The sequence below is a fragment of the Hyperolius riggenbachi genome, chromosome 7 (genome assembly GCF_040937935.1).
Source record: "Hyperolius riggenbachi isolate aHypRig1 chromosome 7, aHypRig1.pri, whole genome shotgun sequence".
NCBI classification, from domain to species: Eukaryota; Metazoa; Chordata; class Amphibia; order Anura; family Hyperoliidae; genus Hyperolius; species Hyperolius riggenbachi.
This window is the reverse complement of record NC_090652.1, coordinates 72,572,350-72,593,904: the sequence shown is the minus strand read 5'-3', so window position 1 is coordinate 72,593,904 and position 21,555 is coordinate 72,572,350. Positions and strand designations below refer to the sequence as shown.

The following is a 21,555-nucleotide window of genomic DNA, read 5'->3' as shown; positions in this document are numbered from 1 at the left end:
CCCACAAGGTAGCTAGCCATCTGGCTTCTATTATTGAGAGTTGGGGGTAGGGAAATTCCTTTGAGCCAGAGCTGGGCAAAGTAGCTTGTGTAATTCTCTTTCAAACGTTTGAATAGGGTTTACATGAGGAATCTAACAAGATTGTATTCATATAATAATTATAGTATCTTTAGAATAGTGAGTTATATGTAAGTACATATATAGGGTTATTAATGAGTAGATAGATTTTAATATTAATGAGTACATTTGTTTAGTATATAAATTTATATGTGTTAGTAGATAGAACTAAGTATCATTTGAATCAACCAATCAGAAGGCAGCTTGGAATCTGAGACGTCAGAAGCTAGGTTGTTATTTAAATAAGGAGAAGGGGGGTTGAGGGCACACACACACACACGCTGGTCATTCATAGATGGACTTTGAACTGATGCATACACATTTAAGTCCTATTCTCACAGACATTTCAAGACAAAGAAACTTTATTTAATTCTTATTTTATTTAAGATCCTTGATAACTCTTATTTCATTTAGAAGAATTCATACTATGGACTTTGTATTTTTATATTTGAATACAATAAACCTCACTTAAAAGTTACTTTTTGCTCAAACGCTTATTCATCTGGAGAACAAAGACATCCGCTGGAAATATTAAGAAAAGCCTCTATTTAACAATTCCCAAAGGTCAATTTTTGAGGGCACGGCGCATCTCGTCCACTGATTCAGAATATCGGGAGGCTGCTGCTCGGTTGATCCAAAATTTTGAGGAGAAAGGTTTTGACAAGACAAATCTGGTCAGAGTGAGCGAGGAGGTGGCTGGTATTAAACGAGAATCATTGTTAAAGCCTAAAGGTAGAAAGTCAAGTGACAGGAATAGGATCCCTTTTGTTCTCCATTATGGACATTTGTCCAGGAGGATTAGAGGAATTGTGTGTAAATACTGGCCGATTTTGCAAAAAGATGCAGAGTGTGGAAAGCTGTTCAAAGATTTCCCCTTGTTTGCGTATAGGAGAGGTAGAACCATCGCTAACCAAGTGTGTAAACGAGTGGTGGACAAGACACCTGAGTTGACGGGTCGGAAGGGTACCCACCCATGTTGCTCATGTAATTGTTCTGGAATAATACGCGGGGAATACTTGTCCCACCCCCATACGGGTCAGAGAATGGCTGTCAGGGGTAAGTTTAATTGCAATACAACCTATGTGGTTTATGCATTAAAATGCCCTTGCGGGCTCGTATACGTGGGTGAGACCACACGCAATGTGAAAGTCCGCATCCAAGAGCATAAACGCAGTATTGCTGAGGTCCGTAAAAACCTGGAAAAAGGGATTGAGAAACAGAATGTCCCTGTGGGTCGACATTTTGTACAGGCCGGACATACTGCTTCTCAGCTGAGGTGGATGGTGTTAGAGTCTGTCCCACCTCTGAGAAGAAAGAAGTAAAGAAGTGGAGTGGATAAGGAAACTAGATTGTGTTAGCCCAAGGGGCTTGAATGAATATGTTAGTTATAAGTGTTTTCTGTGATTTTCTTACAGGAAAGAATAACTGGTGGGATTACATATGCTGCGGGAAACATTGATGATCCTTCCACAATTTATTGCAGGGTAGACGGTATAGTAGTTCCCTGTATAGGATTGTATATATTGTCTATTACTGTGCGCTAATGATTTAGGTCATAAACTTGGGTGGGACTTCCTGGGTGGGCAGTCCTATATATAGGGTGGAGGTGTGTGGGATGGTACACTTGAGGAAGGGTCAGGTGACCCGTAACATGTATGTGTCCATGCTCAATTAAACCACAAACGAAAGTTTGAAGCCTGTGGAGTGCCTTTTTCTATCGTGTTGCTAAACCTAACCACCCCCCTTGCCCCACCCGCACAAACCTAATGCCTTACTCTGACCTTTGCCCACACAAACTACCTCTCGGATGCCTGACCCTAACCACCACCCGCCACATAAACACCCCACCTGACACCAAACAACTAACCTAATTTTTGGGGTGCAGCATTAAGTGATAATTTAGGACCCAGTGCCTGCCATTTATCAGGCGCCGCAGGCACCCAAATTTCACCTCAATGCTGCCATTTCAATGGGTGCCTATGGCAGCACCCAAACTTTCTCCGATAGTGGGTGCTCAAATTTCCTGCTTCCCCTTTGTGTCCCTGGTTACCTGGTTACTTTGGCAGCTATGGTCAGAGTGTCTCCCAGAGCGGCTGTCGGTGACACATGGAAACCCACCAGGAAGTCCACCTAGAAGAAAGGCAGAACGATTACTGAAGATATTGCAGAATTAATGATAGTAATATATGGATATAACCAGAGCTGGTCAGTGAGATGCTAACAATTCTGGCTTGTATGGAAAGGTAATGCAAATTCAATGCAGCTTGAAATCAAGCCAATCAGATGCTGATTTTGTCCCACTTACTTCCAAGATGCATACAATTTACATTAAATTTGCATGTAAGTCAGAATGAATAGGGTTATACATGCATCACTGAGCAGTTCTGTTTATCTTTGAACTAATACTCTCATTGTAACAACACTACGGATGAGTGAGTGCGGCTTCTGGGAAGACACACTGGCAGGATTGACCCATAGTTTGGACAACATCAATAACATGTCCCAGACTCCCATGTAATTGACTTTCTGGCCCTTTTTCTATTAAAGGAAACACAAAGTAAAATAAGCTGATGAGATAAACAATTGTGTCCATCCTGCTTTTACTAAAAATTACTTTTTTTTTTTTTTTAGATATCCCAGTTTTATTTTATTTTTAAAACCACTTAACGACCAGCTAACGCCCATAGGCGTCGGCAGGTCTTAAGTGGTTTACCATGGAAACGGCCGATCGAGCGGCCTTTCCATGTCAGTTCACGGAGGGTGTCTCCGTGAACAGCCGGAGAGCCGCTGATCGCGGCTCGCCGGCAAAATGTAAACACGCGGGGAAGAAATCCCTGCTGTTTACATCATACGGCGCTGCTGCGCAGCAGCGCCATAAGGCAGATTGGCGATCCCCGGCCTCTGATTGGCCAGGGATCGCCGGCATATGATAGGCTGAAGCCTATCCTTCAATGCGCAGGACGGATATCCGTCCTGCGCCGCTCAGAGGGGAAGGGAGAGGGAGGGAGAGGGACGGAGCGCCAAAAGCGCTGCGAAGGGGGGCTTTGAAGAGCCCCCCCCCGCAAAGCGCAGCAAGCTGGCGGCGATCAGACCCCCCCAGCAGGACATCCCCCTAGTGGGGAAAAAGGGGGTAAGTCTGATCGCCCTGTCATAATCCTGATCTGTGCTGCAGGCTGGAGAGTCCACGCAGCACAGATCAGGAAAAACACCCCTGGTCCTTAGGTGGTTATTAATCTACTTTTTAGGTTTTTACTGTTTCATTGCCTCTGCTTAATGACACATTCATTGAAGTGTGCCAGAGCTAAACTCTATGAACTATTGACCCTTCTTATCTCTTTCCTGCTCTCAGAAGCCACTTTCTGCCAGGAAAGTGTTTTATTACTGTACTCCCTTATCAGTGAGGGTTACGTTATAGTATGACTCGGGCCAAACTCAGACAGAAACTGTCGTTTGCATAGCTGATTTTTAACTCTTTCAGGCAGAGAAAGAAAAAAATCACAGCATAGTTATTTGTGTGCTAGGCGCTGTACATATACAGTGGTGTGAAAAACTATTTGCCCCCTTCCTGATTTCTTATTCTTTTGCATGTTTGTCACACTTAAATGTTTCTGCTCATCAAAAACCGTTAACTATTAGTCAAAGATAACATAATTGAACACAAAATGCAGTTTTAAATGATGGTTTTTATTATTTAGTGAGAAAAAAAAACTCCAAATCTACATGGCCCTGTGTGAAAAAGTGATTGCCCCCCTTGTTAAAAAATAACTTAACTGCGGTTTATCACACCTGAGTTCAATTTCTGTAGTCACCCCCAGGCCTGATTACTGCCACACCTGTTTCAATCAAGAAATGACTTAAATAGGAGCTATCTGACACAGAGAAGTAGACCAAAAGCACCTCAAAAGCTAGACATCATGCCAAGATCCAAAGAAATTCAGGAACAAATGAGAACAAAGTACTGTAATTGAGATCTATCAGTCTGGTAAAGGTTATAAAGCCATTTCTAAAGCTTTGGGACTCCATGGAACCACAGTGAGAGCCATTATCCACAAATGGCAAAAACATGGAACAGTGATGAACCTTCCCAGGAGTGGCTGGCCGACCAAAATTACCCCATGAGCGCAGAGAAAACTCATCCGAGAGGCCACAAAAGACCCCAGGACAACATCTAAAGAACTGCAGGCCTCACTTGCCTCAATTAAGGTCATTGTTCATGACTCCACCATAAGAAAGAGACTGGGCAAAAACGGTCTGCATGGCAGATATCCAAGGCGCAAACCACTTTTAAGCAAAAAGGACATTAAGGCTCGTCTCAATTTTGCTAAAAAAACATCTCAATGATTGGCAAGACTTTTGGGAAAATACCTTGTGGACCGACGAGACAAAAGTTGAACTTTTTGGAAGGTGCGTGTCCCGTTACATCTGGCGTAGAAGTAACACAGCATTTCAGCAAAAGAACATCACACCAACAGTAAAATATGGTGGTGGTAGTATGATGGTCTGCGGTTGTTTTGCTGCTTCAGGACCTGGAAGGCTTGCTGTGATAGATGGAACCATGAATTCTACTGTCTACCAAAAAATCCTGAAGGAGAATGTCCGGCCATCTGTTTGTCAACTCAAGCTGAAGCGATCTTGGGTGCTGCAGCAGGACAATTACCCAAAACACACCAGCAAATCCACCTCTGAATGGCTGAAGAAAAACAAAATGAAGACTTTGGAGTGGCCTAGTCAAAGTCCTGACCTGAATCCTATTGAGATGTTGTGGCATGACCTTAAAAAGGCGGTTCATGCTAGAAAACCCTCAAATAAAGCTGAATTACAACAATTCTGCAAAGATGAGATGGCCAAAATTCCTCCAGAGCGCTGTAAAAGACTCGTTGCAAGTTATCGCAAACGCTTGATTGCAGTTATTGCTGCTAAGGGTGGCCCAACCAGTTATTAGTTTCAGGGGGCAATTTCTTTTTCACACAGGGCCATGTAGGTTTTGAGTTATTTTTCTCACTAAATAATAAAAACCATCATTTACAACTGCATTTTGTGTTCAATTATGTTATCTTTGACTAATAGTTAACGGTTTTTGATGAGCAGAAACATTTAAGTGTGACAAACATGCAAAAGAATAAGAAATCAGGAAGGGGGCAAATAGTTTTTCACACCACTGTACATGTCTATCTCATCATGTCACATGTCACCTCCTGTGTTAAGTTTTCTCCTAGGAGATATTTTCCTGATAACTTTTCAGAATTCTGCAGCTGAAAAGGTACCAAAAAGTAAGTAGAAAGTACTGCCAAAATTATTCTGATTATTTTCTTACTTGCTGGTCACTAAAAAGGCATTTTATTGATAGGGGCAATTAACTTTTTCTCCTGAGTTAACTCCTAGGAGATAATTTTCATGTTCTCTTTAAAATAACATTTAAGAATTTTAAAAATCAAGTACCTAAAAATGTTGAAAAGGTACTATCAAAATTATTTTGAGTAATTTCTTGCTTGCTGGTGGTTTAAAAGGCATTTTATGACAAGGTGTGAACATTTCACCAGGGAGAAAAGGGTGAACTGGGTGTGAAAATATCAACTAGGAGAAAAACTAGGAGAAAAAGTGAATCAAGTTAGGACCTCTCGCCCATATGCATTTAACTTTTTCTTGTAGGTGATATTTTCAAACTTGTCAATAAATTGTCTTTTAAGCCCGCAACAAGAAAGACAATACTCAAAATAATTTTGATACTACTTTTTGATACTTTTTCAATTGCAGAGTGCTAAAAAGTTACTTTAAACAGAAGATGAAAATTATTTCCTAGGAAAAAAATTAGGAGAAAAGTGAATTGCAAATAGGCCTCTCTGTCTCTAGCAGTCCTTGCAATTACTTTTTCTTACCGTGGTGTTGGGTCTCAGGAGAGGTCTGTTTACCCAGCAGGTCAGTACTGTCTCGCCCTCCAGACTTTCACATAAGACTGTCGCCTTCTTGCTATGCTATGGGAAACACACATTGGGATTAAAACATTGGAAGCCTATAGAGACCTTCCACTCCTATGTCAGAGACCATCTCTCACCTCAACCTTGCGATAGGACAGGCCAGGGGGGAAGGGGACTGAAACCCGAGTGTTGTATGAATCCTCGCCTTGGTTTGTCACTGAAACCATCCCATTGACATCAAGAGATTCCCCGACCACCAGCGTGGTAATGCTGTCAAGGAGAGAAGAGATCCGTCATCTATGGGAAGACCAATCCTGGCCAAAGTAACTATAGATGAAGAAATCTTCCTTACCCTGTGAAGCTGAGCTTCACCCTCAGATCATCCTCACACACCTCGTCTTTACCACAGTTCTTCTCAAATGAGACCTACAAACATGAGTAACGGTAGATATCTGAGCATTATAAAGAGAACCACTGCAAATCTGAAGCCTGGTACACACCTTCAACTTTAATTGGCCAATCAATGACCAATTTTGCCACCTCCATGTAATATGAGAGTTTACCTACATAATTTACTCATAGTATTCAAAATCTGTTGACCCTCATACCACATGGAGGTGGTAAAATTGGCCAATCAAAATTAAAGGTTTGTACCAGGCTTAAAGGATATCCAAGCTGAGTGGGGGAAAGTTAAGCTTTACTTACCTTTGGCTTTTTCCACCCCCTAGCAGTCTATCTTCCGCTGCCCTCCAGTGTGCCGCTAGCCCTGCTGACAGATCCCTGACCACAGCTGTAGTTGCAGACTTCTGTGCATGCACAGGTACATCAATGTGCCTCTTTCAATTGTGCCCCTGTGGCCACGAGAATTCTGAACTTGCGCAGTTGAAGATTTTGTGAATGGTTCATGCACAGGAAGCTCCAGCTGGCAACAAGAGTGCGATCGAAAGAGGCGCCTGGATGTGCCCGCACAGGCACAGAAGCTGTGGTTGGGTATCTTTCGGAGGGGCTAGCAGCACACTGGAGAACAGCAGAACTGATGCAAGGGACCAGATAGACTTCTAGGGGCTGGAAGAAGCCCCAGGTAAGTAACACCTAAACAAACATACTGTCATTAAGTTACATTAGTTATGTTAATTAAAATAGATGGGTAGTATAATCTGTTACCCATGTTTGTGATTGCATGGGGGCAGCCATCGTTTTGGTTGAAAGGAGGTGACAGGGAGCGTGAGACACAGTTCCAACTGTCCTGTGTCCTGATCACCCCTCCCAGCTGTGCGCGCTAGGCTTCAAATCTCAAATTCAAAATTTTAAAAAAAAATTGCGCCAAAACAGCAGAACGAGAACAACAACATCAGAAACCCCATCATGCTTTGCACAGCATCAGGGGATAATGCCTGGGCAGATTTCTTTGATGGGGCGGAGCTTAGCTTTTGTGCAGATAAAAATGAGGCTTGGGTAAGAAAAACAAAGTTCTGATGCTGTGAAACTATTAAAGAAACACCAAGCCTTTTCAGTGATGCCGAGTAGATTTTTAGTCTGGAGGTTCACTTTAAAGCACACGTCTCAACAACTCCTTAAATGCCCAAAATGTGTTTAAAGATTTCCGAAGTTACATTATTTATTCAATGAGATTTTCTATAATTCAGCAGATGCCACGGTCCCCATTATTGAGAGGGTATTAATATGTGTTATCTAATTTGGTTATTTCAGCAAACCCATGTAACCTCTAAGAGCTGATCTCATTGTAATGGTCAGCAGGAAGGCCGAGATCTGCTCCTTGCTTGACACTTCATCTTCTTCTTTTGATGAAGCTCCTAGAAATTTGGGGTCTCAAGCTTACTAAATAGGATATTCAATATGAAAACATACAACCTATAGGAGAGGCATTTGAAAGCTCCAGATCCCTCAACCCCTAAGGGACAGTCATTTAATCTATACAAGGCCAAATTGTGCCCGCCCAAGTGTAGGTATCAGATGTCGCCCCAGTATTAGGTAGGTTCCCTCCCAGTATTAGTCAGCCCTGTCCCCAGTTCAAATAGCCAGATGTTCCCCAGTATTAGGTAGTCCCACTCCCCAGGTTGCGTATTTAGGGCTGTGCACCTACAGGCGGATGCCTCCCCAGCCTCTGCCTTGCCCCCCCCCCCTTTAATGTATCTATTGTAAATGTGCTCTTCATACCTCTGCAGAGTGGCTGGTTCTGGAATCAACACTCAGCACAGGAGTTCCAGTAAGAGAGAAGCTGAGGGACAATCGGAGAGGAGACAGAGAATCTTCCACGCACCCCTGAGATATACAGAAGAGATATGAGAGACAATATGTATGTAGACTACACCAGTCATCAAGCATCTCCTACTGTTGTGAGTATAAAGTCTTGTGGAGTGAACAGAAGATATGAGGATGAGATACACATGGTTGAAGGAAAACGAATGGCTCCATTCTTGAACACAAGATATTTGATGGAGCCATTTTACTGAATTAACCACAGACATTATTCTGACACCTAACCCTAATTCTCCCCGCCCCCCCCCCCCCCAAAAAAAAAATGGAGTTCTCAAGCACCACCATAGGCACCTATACAAATATCAGCATTGAGTCGGAATTTGGGTTCCTGTGGTGCCTGATAAATAGCAGGCGCTGTACCAGCTCCCGCTATTTATCAGGCGCCCAAAATACTGCCAATATTTCTAATGGCGTCTATGGAGGCGCCCAAACTTTTGGCATCATCACATTTCCCTACCAGACAGTTTTCACATGCTGCACTAATCCCCCTATCCCCCCCCCCCCCCCCCCAGTTTAGTTGATCCCATCCTAGTGGTTTTCAAAGGATTACTAGTCTGCTTATCCCCATTTAAAACAGACCTGAACTCTTGCACAGCACACAATGAAAAGTTTTCATTCCACATATAAATGCTGTAGAAATCCACTGTACTGAGCTGTGTGTGTTTGTTTAGCTACATCAGAGTGTAATTAGCCTTATCAGTAGCTGTGAATAACATTGATGTGGCTCTACCTGTACAGGAAAAGACTGAGGCTTAAACCTTTCTGTGCCCCCTCCAATGTAAATCCAGTTAAAACTTCAGATTTTTTTTAGGCTTTCCATAAACTGTAATTAATATTTTTTTCCCCCTAAAGGTTATCATGCTTTTTGAGCAGAGTGGAAGTTTTGACTTTATATCCACTTTAAAAGGATACTAACAGGGAGGAGAATAGTGTAGTCTTGGCATGTATTCCCCTCCTTCAGCTGCACAGATCGGCTCACTGTCTTGGTATCAGGGTTGCGGGAGAACACTGCCCGGGTCTGGGTGAGTCCAGCATCCATCCGCAGAGTGAAGTTCACCTGCGCAGAGATCTCACCTGTAATGAAACAGAGTGACTGTTATACCAGGCTGCCATCTTTCCTGCTCAAAAGATATGGACTTTAATGACCAATTTAGATCTACTAAGGTTTTCTTTAGCTGATTTTTAGGTATGTTGGGGCTTGTAACTAAAACTAAAATATTCAGAAACATCTTTCACAAACATTGAGAGTTATGTCTGGAAAAAAGGTCTTAGAGGAGTTCTAATTAACATGTATAAATACATTTGTAATGATCTGCTCAGCTGGCTGCACAGGCAGACAGCTGTTTGACCATTCCTCTAGTCTGTGGGCTGCAGGTCTCTGGAAGAGAGACCTGTCTTTTCTTTTCAAGTTTCAGACCTGCTCTGCTGCTGAGGGATTTGCATACATTTGTTATGCAAATCGCCTAGCTGCCTCCTTTGAAGGCTGGCAGTATAAAAGCCAGGTTCTCCCAGAATCCTTTGCTGGTCATCCTTCATGGTTTGTTACTGATGAACTCTCCTAGAGTATCAGCCCTGTTTGTTTGCTAAAGTTATCTTAGAGTAATTCTTGGGACTGCACTAGGCAGCTTCTCTAGTGCTAGTCAGGTTGCTTTATCTGTTTTGTCTGTGTTGCCTCTTTGCTGCGATTGTCCTGTCGCCAGCGGTGGTCGACAGGAAATCATTCTGTCTGTCTGGGGGTGCTAACCAGAGCAGCGGTTGCTACTGGTAGCCCCTTCTGTTCATCTGTTTGGATCGCACTAGCCTCTAGCGGTAGCGGCTGTGGATCCTTCTGATCTGTATTCTTGGAGTGTAAGCTGGAGCAGCGGTTGCTACTAGCTACCTCATCTGTCTGTCTTGTTTGGATCGCACTAGCCTCTAGCTGTAGCGGCTGTGGATCCTTCTGATCTGTATTCCTGGAGTGTAAGCTGGAGCAGCGGTTGCTACTAGCTACCTCACCTATCTCTCTTGCAGTGGATCCTGCTAAACCTATTCTGTACTTGGTTCTCACTCGCTCTGGCGGAAAGAGCAGTGGATCCTGCTAGCTCTGTTTCAGTACTTGGTTCACACTCGCTCTGGCGGAAAGAGCAGTGGATCTTTCCTATCCTGTCCCTGAACATGGATCGCACTCGCTCTGGCGGAAGAGCGGTGGATCTTATCTGTCCTATTCCTGTTTTCCGTTCGTCTGTCTGTCTTGTCTGATACGAACGCTTGCTGTAGGCTCGGTGAGGTTACCATTAAGCAAGCGCTCACGTTCTCTATTTTCGTATTTGTGTGTCATTGGTTAGTTAGGGTGGCGCACTTGTCTCTGTTGCGCTTAACGTGCGGAGACCGCGTCGTAAACGCGTTCGCTGTTGCGAATGAGTGCGGTGTTCGCGTTTAGCTAGCGTTTGTTGTTTTCCTTATCTCTCATTGTGGTTTGCTGTGCCTTTGCTCTTCTCGAGCTCTGTCTTGATTTGGTCTTGTGTCACTTCTGGCAATCGCCTCTCTTCTGCGATTGCATTCCCGCTTTGTTTCTGCTAATGTGTGTTCACGTAGTGGCGACTAGTTTGGTGGACACACATTTAGTCTGTCTCTGTGCTCTCTCTCTTAGAGGGCTATCGTGCCCTACTTTGCCTTTATCTGTACAATTCCCATCTAGCATCTGTGGCCGTGCGGAGGCTGTGCTCGTCTGCACTCCACAGCTCCATCTGCCGGTGGGAATTGCCCTCTACAGGTGCATAGCACCTAACCTGGGTTCTACCTTAATTATACGCTTGGAGGATTTCCGCCGTGTCAGCGCGCATCTTGTGCGCTGACCACGGAAACGATTCCGCAATCGTTACAACATTAGAGGACAATACAAAATCTTGGCACATGAGCTTTTCATCACTAGGCTTGTGCAAAGGACAAAAGGACATAACCTGCGTATGGAGGAAAATAGTTTTTTTTGCCACCTATTCAGGGGTTCTTTAAGTAAGAGTGGTTAAAATGTACAATATATTAGCACAGGAAGTAGTTATAGCAAATTCTAAATCTGCTTTTAAGGGGGGCTTGGCTATGACATCCATGGCTATAATTACTAGGTTATTCCTGGCAGTGTTGATCCAGAGATTTTATCCGATTGCCAGAGCCGGGAAGGACATTTTCCCTTTTAGGGCTATTTGGTCCAAGCTTTGTAAGGGTGTTTTTGCCTTCTTCTGGATCAACTGGGATATGCATGGGTGCATGCTACTGTTATTGTTATGCTAGTACTATACTTTCTGGTTGAACTCAATGGATGAATGTCTTTTTTCAATCCAACCATGTAACTATAGAACACATCAAATTATACTCAGATAACCCCTTCTCCAACAAAATCATCTTCTACAAAAGATATATCGACGATCTGATTTTTATATGGAAAGGTTCCTCTGACTCCATTCCCTCCTTTCTAGATTACCTTAATAACAATCCAGCAGGCCTACAATTTACCTCACACCATATCCCCACCTCAATTGAATTTCTAGATCTGGTCCTTTACACGGACCAACATCACATCAAAACCAAAACCTTTTTCAAACCCGTGGACGCCAATAATTATATACACTACCACAGTTTCCACCACCGCCCCTGGACCAAGAACATCCCCTACAGTCAATACAAAAGAATACATCGCAACTGCACAGATATCCAACAGTACAATATACAATCCAAAGTTCTGACAACCAAATTCACAGACCGGAAATACCCCAAAAAACTCCTACAGGACGCATACCACAAGGCAAAAATCCCGAAACCACCCACATTAGCTCCTGACACTGAAACCAGTAACGTACCCCGCTTCATTACCAAATACAGCCACCAGCATCAGTCCATTCGTAGCATCCTTAACAGAAGGTGGGAGGTCCTTCTCCAGGACCCCCACCTACGTCCCATCCTACCCACGAAACCAGCCATCACATATAGACGCGCCCCAAATCTTCGCAGCCTACTGGCTCCCAGCAGGCTCCGCCAACCCCCTATCAGCAATATGAACTCCCATACCACCTCTCCCCCCGGAAGTGCCCCATGCCAACATCAGAGATGTTTGGCATGCCAATTTGTCCTCAGTACATCTACCTTTTCCTCCTCGGTTACTAATACAACATTTAACATTAAAAACGCTATCAACTGTGGATCCAAATACATCATCTACGTCATTTCCTGCCCGTGCCAGCTACAGTATGTGGGCAGAACCACTCAAATAGCCAGAAGCAGAGTAGGACAACATAAAAGAAACATCAGCAAGAAATATCCCCTACACAGTGTCTCACGTCACTTCGCCACACACCACAACAGTGACCCTGCACTATTTCGTATCACCTTTATCGAATCTGTCCCACACTCCCGCTCTGACTCTTTTGACTCCCTCAGAAAACGAGAGATATATTGGATACAAATTCTAAAAACATTAACTCCAGGTGGCCTCAATGAGGTACTGGAGAAGATTTATTAGATACACTACTCAAAAATAACTGATCCCCCTTTTTTCAATCTGTCGCTCTCCTTTTATTAACTTATATGTGTTTTTTTATAGGCATCATATGTCCTTTTTATGCAATTTTATGCTTCTTTATGTCCTTTCATAGCTTTTTATTATTTTTATTATTAGTTTTATGAGTTGTACTAGCAAATTGAGTTTGATCTTGAGGTCAATTTGTATATATTCATGAGATATGACAACGGTCGAGTACATATGCACGTTAGTATCAGTCACTTCTGGGAACCATGCGCATACGAGTATGTGTCCGTGTCCCTCAGGTGGGCATCTCTCCATGTGAATTTTTCTTGCGATCTTCCTTATATTTTTTACCTGTACAAATCCTATCCCTCTGTTTCCCCCCCCCCCCCCCCCCCTTCCCGTTTTTTTATGGTTACGTGAACCAAACATAACCAATACCTAAGTTAGGAGTGGATATTTGTATAGATATAGTTATGTTTTTGCATAATTGTTTTACATATTTGTATATCTAATGTTGTGACACTTACTGATGACACACATCATCAACACTAGTGCACACACACACTTAAACCTTCTATAATAACATGGCATGTCCTGGTAATTATTTAATTTCTAAACTGAAAAAGTTCTTCAAGTGGCCACTAGAGGGCAGCATCACTCCACTACCAGTATCTCCGGTAATGGTACACGTGTTTGTTACAAATATAGGAAGCCACTAGATCTAATTGTTTAACACATCGTTCTAATATCACTATACTTATGTCCAATTGCTTTTATGTATTCATGCTCATCCCCCTTGCCCACTTGATCCCTCTCACTGTTGCTGCCCGTTATTCCCTTATCCAACATGGCCACCCCTGTCTCTCGCGCATGCGCCGTCCGCATGTATAACTATCCCCTTCTCTTCCGTATACGTGTCAAGGTTCGCATGCGCAGTAGCGGCCAGCCTATGATGCGACCATGCGCACGCGCACTAGCGGTAAGCGGCATGACGTATTACACGCACCGCCCCGCTGCTCGTGACCCTTACCTCTTTCCCCAGTACGCTTACACCTGCCGCCCTCTGGTCTCCACCCACCCGCACATCCCATTGGTTCCTGACCTGGTCCACTGCCTCCAACCCCGCCCTCCAGCCACGCTGAATCTTACAACACTTGGATCTATTTAAAGGTCCTGAGCGGGCATACAAGCACAGAGGTGCTGAGCCTGATCAGGACAGATAGCTGGTAAGTGTTTTTGCACATATATTTAAAGACTATTACTCACTGGTATAATTTGCGATAGGAATGTTTTCCAGCTGGATATCTAAAAGTTGTAATCTACTAGTATAACCCCAACTTCCCTTAAACCCCACATATACTTACTGCAATAGATCACTTTCCCCTTAGCCCACCCATATTCCCACACCTCCTCCCACCTTTTACCCCTGGCCACCTTAGCCCCCCTCCCCCCTGAAACCCCCTCCCCCGCTCTCCCAATTCCAATACATTATACGACCAATCACACACTATACTACTACCCATGTTATCATCACATTATCTCCCCTTAACATAAACATTATCGTGCGTACATGTTTTATTATATACTTTATACAGTTCCCTGATGTGGTTTTTATCTCTGTCATCCTGTAGTGAGATACTCCTGTTTTTTAATGCCTGAGGAAGCGGGCTTTTGACCCGAGAAACGCGTCGCAGTATTTTGGAGTATGTGAATAAATTTCCGTTAATTTGAACTGACAGCATCGTGTCTGTTTTGGGTTGGTTGGTCCACCACCACCACCTAGATGTTTTAAACCTTTTATCATCTTTTATTCTACTGGCGCCTCTGTACACCGGTTTATCCAGCGAACCACCCTTGGTGGAAGGGTGTCATACCCTCCTTTCTTCTATCACAGAGAGCGACATCTTAATCCTAAGTGGGGACAGGCTTGTACTCCCCACCTGCCTATACAGTGGTTGCCTTTGCGGTAACCCGTGTTTGTAAGTATAATACTTACCTTCATTTATATTCCTCCTGGGTTAATACCTACTACACCATATTGGGCTCTCGGTTTGTCTCTTTTTTATGTAACTATGTTTAATATGTATATGTCAAACAATGGGGATACTGTGAAATAATGGGGATGGGGTGAGGGGGTGCTTCAAGGAAGTCTGGTGGGAGACACCAGGAGGGGAGGAGGAAAATAGGCAAATGGGAACTTCTTTACCTCTCCTACTGGATGTTAGCATTAATTATTACAATCTTGTAAAGCTGAAGATTTTCATGCAATTTTTATCCTTGGTTCTACTTGTTTTACATGTTTAATTGTACAGGTAAATGTATCCAGCTCAGTGTTAATTATCATCATCATGCAGTTTTTTTATTTTCAACTGTTTCTATTGACTGGTGCAAGGGCAGTTAGTTATTTACCATATGTACAGACAGTAACTGTACTGTACTGTTCCCATATCTCAATCCAAGTCTATTGACAGACCTAAGAACCTTGTAGATACTCAATTCCTAGTCATTCAAGTGAAAGTTGTAATAATGATCGCTGTACAGATACATAGCTAGAATACCGCTGCACAGTCTGTTCTGATTTATGGAGAGGGGAAAGAAGAGGACTACCAATGGTCAAAAAGATGCTAATATGTGTGGTTTGCATTCACACCTATTGCAAAGTGTACGCAGCCTGGATTTGGGCTCGCGCACGGAGAGAAAAAGCCGTGCATGAGCAGCTCCTTACTACGGCACAGCCGTGAACCAAACTATTCGCCTGCGCAGTGAGGCTGTGCTTGTACATTATGTACTTGGTACATTAATATCAGATATTGTTTAGAGGGTCCCAGCACAGCGCAGGAGCGGTTTAGGAAGAGTGGGGAAGCCTCTGGATGATCTAGAGGATCCCCCCTACTAAAGTAAGTATCTAGCGTTCTCTTTTTAACTTGACTACAGGTACCCTTTAAATGCTCTTGGGGAGGGGGACAACACCTGTACTGATGCTAGATATTTGCCCAAGGCAATCATGAGTGGATTGGATTGAGAGACAATAGTCTTGAGTTCTGTAAGTGTCATCATGTCCATAGACTGACTACAAGCAATACATTTTCTGTGAAATCATCCCATACTAATTTTTCATACAGCAGCAGATCCAGGTAAGTAGCTGATAACAGATCATTAGGGGGAGGGACCTCAATCTCCCATGGTGAAGTCCTCAGTACTAGTGTTGGGTGAACACCTGGATGTTCGGGTTCGCGAACGTTCGCCGAACATGGCTGCGATGTTCGGGTGTTCGCGCCGAACTCCGAACATAATGGAAGTCAATGGGGACCCGAACTTTCGTGCTTTCTAAAGCTTTCTTACATGCTACATACCCCAAATTTGCAGGGTATGTGCACCTTGGGAGTGGGTACAAGAAGAAAAAAAGATTTAGCAAAAAGAGCTTATAGTTTTTGAGAAAATTGATTGTAAAGTTTCAAAGGAAAAACTGTCTTTTAAATGCGGAAAATGTCATGTTTCTTTGCACAGGTAACATGCTTTTTGCCGCCATGCAGTCATAAATGTAATACAGATGAGAGGTTCAATAAACAGGGACCGGCAACGCTAACCCAGCAGCAGCAGCAGCACACGTGATGGAACAGGAGGAGGCGCAGGAGGAGAAGGCCACGCTTTTTGAGACACAACAACCCAGGCCTTGCATGAGGACAAAAAGCGTGCGGATATAGCAATGCTTTTTGCCGCCATGCAGTCATAAATGTAATAAAGATGAGAGGTTCCATAAACAGGGACCGGCAACGCTAACCCAGCAGCAGCAGCAGCACACGTGATGGAACAGGAGGAGGCGCAGGAGGAGAAGGCCACGCTTTTTGAGACAACAACCCAGGCCTTGCATGAGGACAAAAAGCGTGCGGATATAGCAATGCTTTTTGCCGCCATGGAGTCATAAATGTAATAAAGATGAGAGGTTCCATAAACAGGGACCGGCAACGCTAACCCAGCAGCAGCAGCAGCACACGTGATGGAACAGGAGGAGGCGCAGGAGGAGAAGGCCACGCTTTTTGAGACACAACAACCCAGGCCTTGCATGAGGACAAAAAGCGTGCGGATATAGCAATGCTTTTTGCCGCCATGCAGTCATAAATGTAATAAAGATGAAAGGTTCCATAAACAGGGACCGGCAACGCTAACCCAGCAGCAGCAGCAGCACACGTGATGGAACAGGAGGAGGCGCAGGAGGAGAAGGCCACGCTTTTTGAGACACAACAACCCAGGCCTTGCATGAGGACAAAAAGCGTGCGGATATAGCAATGCTTTTTGCCGCCATGCAGTCATAAATGTAATAAAGATGAGAGGTTCCATAAACAGGGACCGGCAACGCTAACCCAGCAGCAGCAGCAGCACACGTGATGGAACAGGAGGAGGCGCAGGAGGAGAAGGCCACGCTTTTTGAGACACAACAACCCAGGCCTTGCATGAGGACAAAAAGCGTGCGGATATAGCAATGCTTTTTGCCGCCATGGAGTCATAAATGTAATAAAGATGAGAGGTTCCATAAACAGGGACCGGCAACGCTAACCCAGCAGCAGCAGCAGCACACGTGATGGAACAGGAGGAGGCGCAGGAGGAGAAGGCCACGCTTTTTGAGACACAACAACCCAGGCCTTGCATGAGGACAAAAAGCGTGCGGATATAGCAATGCTTTTTGCCGCCATGCAGTCATAAATGTAATAAAGATGAGAGGTTCCATAAACAGGGACCGGCAACGCTAACCCAGCAGCAGCAGCAGCACACGTGATGGAACAGGAGGAGGCGCAGGAGGAGAAGGCCACGCTTTTTGAGACACAACAACCCAGGCCTTGCATGAGGACAAAAAGCGTGCGGATATAGCAACGCTTTTTGCCGCCATGCAGTCATAAATGTAATACAGATGAGAGGTTCCATAAACAGGGACCGGCAACGCTAACCCAGCAGCAGCAGCAGCACATGTGATGGAACAGGAGGAGGCGCAGGAGGAGAAGGCCACGCTTTTTGAGACACAACAACCCAGGCCTTGCATGAGGACAAAAAGCGTGCGGATATAGCAATGCTTTTTGCCGCCATGCAGTCATAAATGTAATAAAGATAAGAGGTTCCATAAACAGGGACCGGCAACGCTAACCCATCACAGATGGTCATTGTTCATGTTACTTGGTTGGGGTCCGGGAGTGTTGCATAGTCGTTTCCAATCCAGGATTGATTCATTTTAATTTGAGTCAGACGGTCTGCATTTTCTGTGGAGAGGCGGATACGCCGATCTGTGACGATGCCTCCGGCAGCACTGAAACAGCGTTCCGACATAACGCTGGCTGCCGGGCAAGCCAGCACCTCTATTGCGTACATTGCCAGTTCGTGCCAGGTGTCTAGCTTCGATACCCAATAGTTGAAGGGTGCAGATGGATTGTTTGACACAGCTACGCCATCTGACATGTAGTCCTTGACCATCTTCTCCAGGCGATCGGTGTTGGAGGTGGATCTGCACGCTTGCTGTTCTGTGGGCTGCTGCTGCATGGGTGTCAGAAAATTTTCCCACTCCAAGGGCACTGCCGATACCATTCCCTTTTGGGCACTAGCTGCGGCTTGTGTTGTTTGCTGCCCTCCTGGTCGTCCTGGGTTTGCGGAAGTCAGTCTGTCGGCATACAACTGGCTAAAGGAGGGGGAGGATGTCAATCTCCTCTCTAAAGTCTCCACAAGGGCCTGCTGGTATTCTTCCATTTTGACCTGTCTGACTCTTTCTTCAAGCAGTTTTGGAACATTGTGTTTGTACCGTGGATCCAGAAGTGTATAAACCCAGTAATTGGTGTTGTCCAGAATGCGCACAATGCGTGGGTCGCGTTCAATGCAGTCTAGCATGAATTGAGCCATGTGTGCCAGAGTCCTGCCAGAATCCTCATCATCCTCTTGTGAGCGTTGTGATAGTTGTTGTGATGCATCATAGTCGTCACCTTCTTCCTGGTCTGCTTCTGCTGACCATTCGCGCTGAATTGTGGAAGTCCAACGTGCACCGCTCTGGCCCTCGTTAGTGGTGGCAGGAAATTCCTGCTCCAACTCCAGCTGTTCCTCCTCCTCTTCTTCGTCATAGCTGCTGGGGCCAGCGTTTCCTGAGGCGGATGGCCTGATGTTGGTACCATCACGCTGATCGTTTTCTCCTTCAGATTCCCCCAGTTGCATCATGACAGCTGTTTCCTTGATTTTCAACATTGACCTCTTCAGTAAACACAGCAGTGGTATGGCAATGCTGACTGAAGAGTTGTCACTGCTCACAAGCAACGTGGATTGCTCAAAATTTTGGAGGACTTGGCAGAGGTCCAACATGTTGGCCCAATCGGATCCACAGAAGCTTGGCAGCTGGCCGGATGCGCCTCGGTACTGCGCCGTCATGTACTGGACCACTGCACTCTTCTGCTCGCAAAAGTGGGCTAGCATGTGCAGCGTAGAATTCCAGCACGTAGGGACATCACACAGCAAGCGATGGTGGGGGAGATTGAAGCGCTCCTGCATCTTGGCGAGTGCCCCCGAAGCAGTACTGGAAGTTCTACAATGTTTGGCCACTCGTCGCACCTTCAACAGAAGATCGGCCACGCCTGGGTATGTCCTCAGGAACCGCTGAACTACTAGGTTCATCACGTGCGCCAGGCAAGGGATGTGTGTCAGCTTAGCCAACCTTAAAGCGCGAATGAGATTACTCCCATTATCACACACAACCATGCCCGGTTTCAGGTCCAGCGGTGCCAGCCACAAATCCGTCTGTTCCTTTATTCCCCTCCAAATTTCCTCCCCTGTGTGCTGCTTATCCCCAAGGCAGATCAGCTTCAGCAACACTTGCTGACGCATGCCAACAGCTGTGCTGCACTGCTTCCACGATCCTACTGCTGCTGGGTTAGCGTTTCCGGATGAGGTACAGCTTTGAGATGTGTTGGAGGAGAAGGAGTCAGAGAGGTAGGTGCTGCTGTTGTTATCCAGTGGGAGGGACGGTGGTGCAGCTGTTTGCGGCGTGGGCAACACCCGCGCCGTAGCAGGTGAGAAATCGCTGCCAGGCTCCACAAGGTTCACCCAGTGCGTGGTAAGGGAGATGTATCGACCCTGGCCGAACGCACTCGTCCAGGTGTCAGTGGTGAGGTGAACCTTGCAGGCAACGGCATTCTTCAAGCTTCGGGTTATTTTGCTGACCACGTGCTCATGCAACTCAGGCACTGCAGAGCGCGCAAAGTGGTAGCGGCTGGGAACCACGTAACGTGGGATGGCCACTGACATCATGCCCTTGAAGCTGTTTGTCTCCACCACTCGATATGGCAGCATTTCGCAGGCCAGAAGCTTGGCTATGCTGGCTGTTAGTGCCACGGCCCGGGGGTAATTTGCTGGCAATTTCCTCTTGCGCTCAAACATCTCCGAGACAGACAACTGAACCGTAGGGCTGCACACTGAAGGGCTGTTGGTTGTTGTGTTTGATGAAGACTGGGAGACCTCAAGAGCACTAGTCCGGAAAGTGACAGTGTCAGCGTCGTCTGATGTTTGTGAATGTTGTGAACCATGCAATGGCTGGGCTACTGCTGCTGCTGAGGCGGGTCTGGTGGTGAGTCTGGTGAACCCAAGGGAGGCAGTGTTGCTGGTACCCTGTCCTGCCGCGTTTGCCCACAGAGTGGGATGTTTGGATAGCATGTGGCGGCTCATGCTGGTGGTGGAGAGGTTGTTAATATTTTTCCCCCTGCTCAGGCGGGTCTTGCACACCTTGCAAATCGCCATGGTACCATCCTCAATGCAGTCTTCAAAGAAAGCCCAGACTTTGGAGCACCTGCCTTGCTGGCGATTTCTGTTTGCGCCTCTTTTGCGTCTCACTTGAACTTGTGGTGCCTGAAATTTCGCGCCGCCTACCTTGTGGCACAAGGCGAACTCGTGCAGCAGTGGGTTCTTCAACAGACTCATCTGTGCTGCTACGACGGTGATGTTCTGATTCACATACAAAATCTGGGTCTGTGTCCACATTGTCCATACCCTCCTCTTCCATCTCCTCAAACTCATCATATGTCATTGTGGGGGGCCGCCGCCGTGGAGTAGAGCTCCCCAGAACAGCCTCTGCGCAGCTCACTCCAACGTCGTCTTCCAGATCTTCTCGCCCGACCTCCTGCAATTGCAACCCCTCATGCCCAACTTGCTCTGGGATTTGGGTTTCAAAGTCCTCGGACTCGCCTTGTATTTCAGTGCGCGGTGCATTTCCCACAGTTAATGGTTGTGAATCCGGGCACAACATTTCTGGCTGTTCCATTGACCTTTGAAAGGTGGAAGTTTGTTAGGCTGGGAATAGCTCCTGCGAATACCCCATTGTGTCCTGAGGTAATTCTTGGGACTGGTTATCTGGCAGTTGTGTGCATGGTGTCGCTTCCGGTTGTGTGAGCTTTGTGCCCACTGGCTCCTTGTAACTGGCTGAGGACTCGGACCTCGTGCGTGATGTGCTGGTGCTGCTTAACCCACTGCTGGACGCTTGAGAGGTCATCCAAGTAATTATCTGGTCCTGTTCTTTTGGATTTGTGAGGGTTGTTGTCCTGGACAACATGGGCGGTATTGAGTGGATTTTCTTCGGTGCTCCCCTGTGGCCTGTATGTGAACCTTTAGGGGAAACACCTCTTCCCTTGCCCCTCCCTCTTTCACCTCATTCTTCCTCATTTCACTTATCCTTAAAGTACACGCTGACTGGCAGCAGTACAGTGGCAGTACAGAAATGCTATACAGTGG

At 45.6% G+C, this 21,555-nt stretch overlaps 1 protein-coding gene across 1 annotated transcript in view; it reads right to left on the bottom strand.

The window, feature by feature from the left end:
* Positions 1 to 21,555, bottom strand: part of LOC137526071 (integrin alpha-D-like) — a 158,179-nt gene that overhangs the window by 38,267 nt on the left and 98,357 nt on the right. The window contains exons 17-22 of the mRNA XM_068247284.1: positions 9,229 to 9,386; positions 8,211 to 8,315; positions 6,385 to 6,458; positions 6,170 to 6,302; positions 5,994 to 6,089; positions 2,168 to 2,247 (exon numbers count right to left, since the gene is read on the bottom strand). Coding sequence (XP_068103385.1) covers positions 2,168 to 2,247; positions 5,994 to 6,089; positions 6,170 to 6,302; positions 6,385 to 6,458; positions 8,211 to 8,315; positions 9,229 to 9,386 — 646 coding nt within the window. The remainder of the gene's footprint in view (positions 1 to 2,167; positions 2,248 to 5,993; positions 6,090 to 6,169; positions 6,303 to 6,384; positions 6,459 to 8,210; positions 8,316 to 9,228; positions 9,387 to 21,555) is intronic.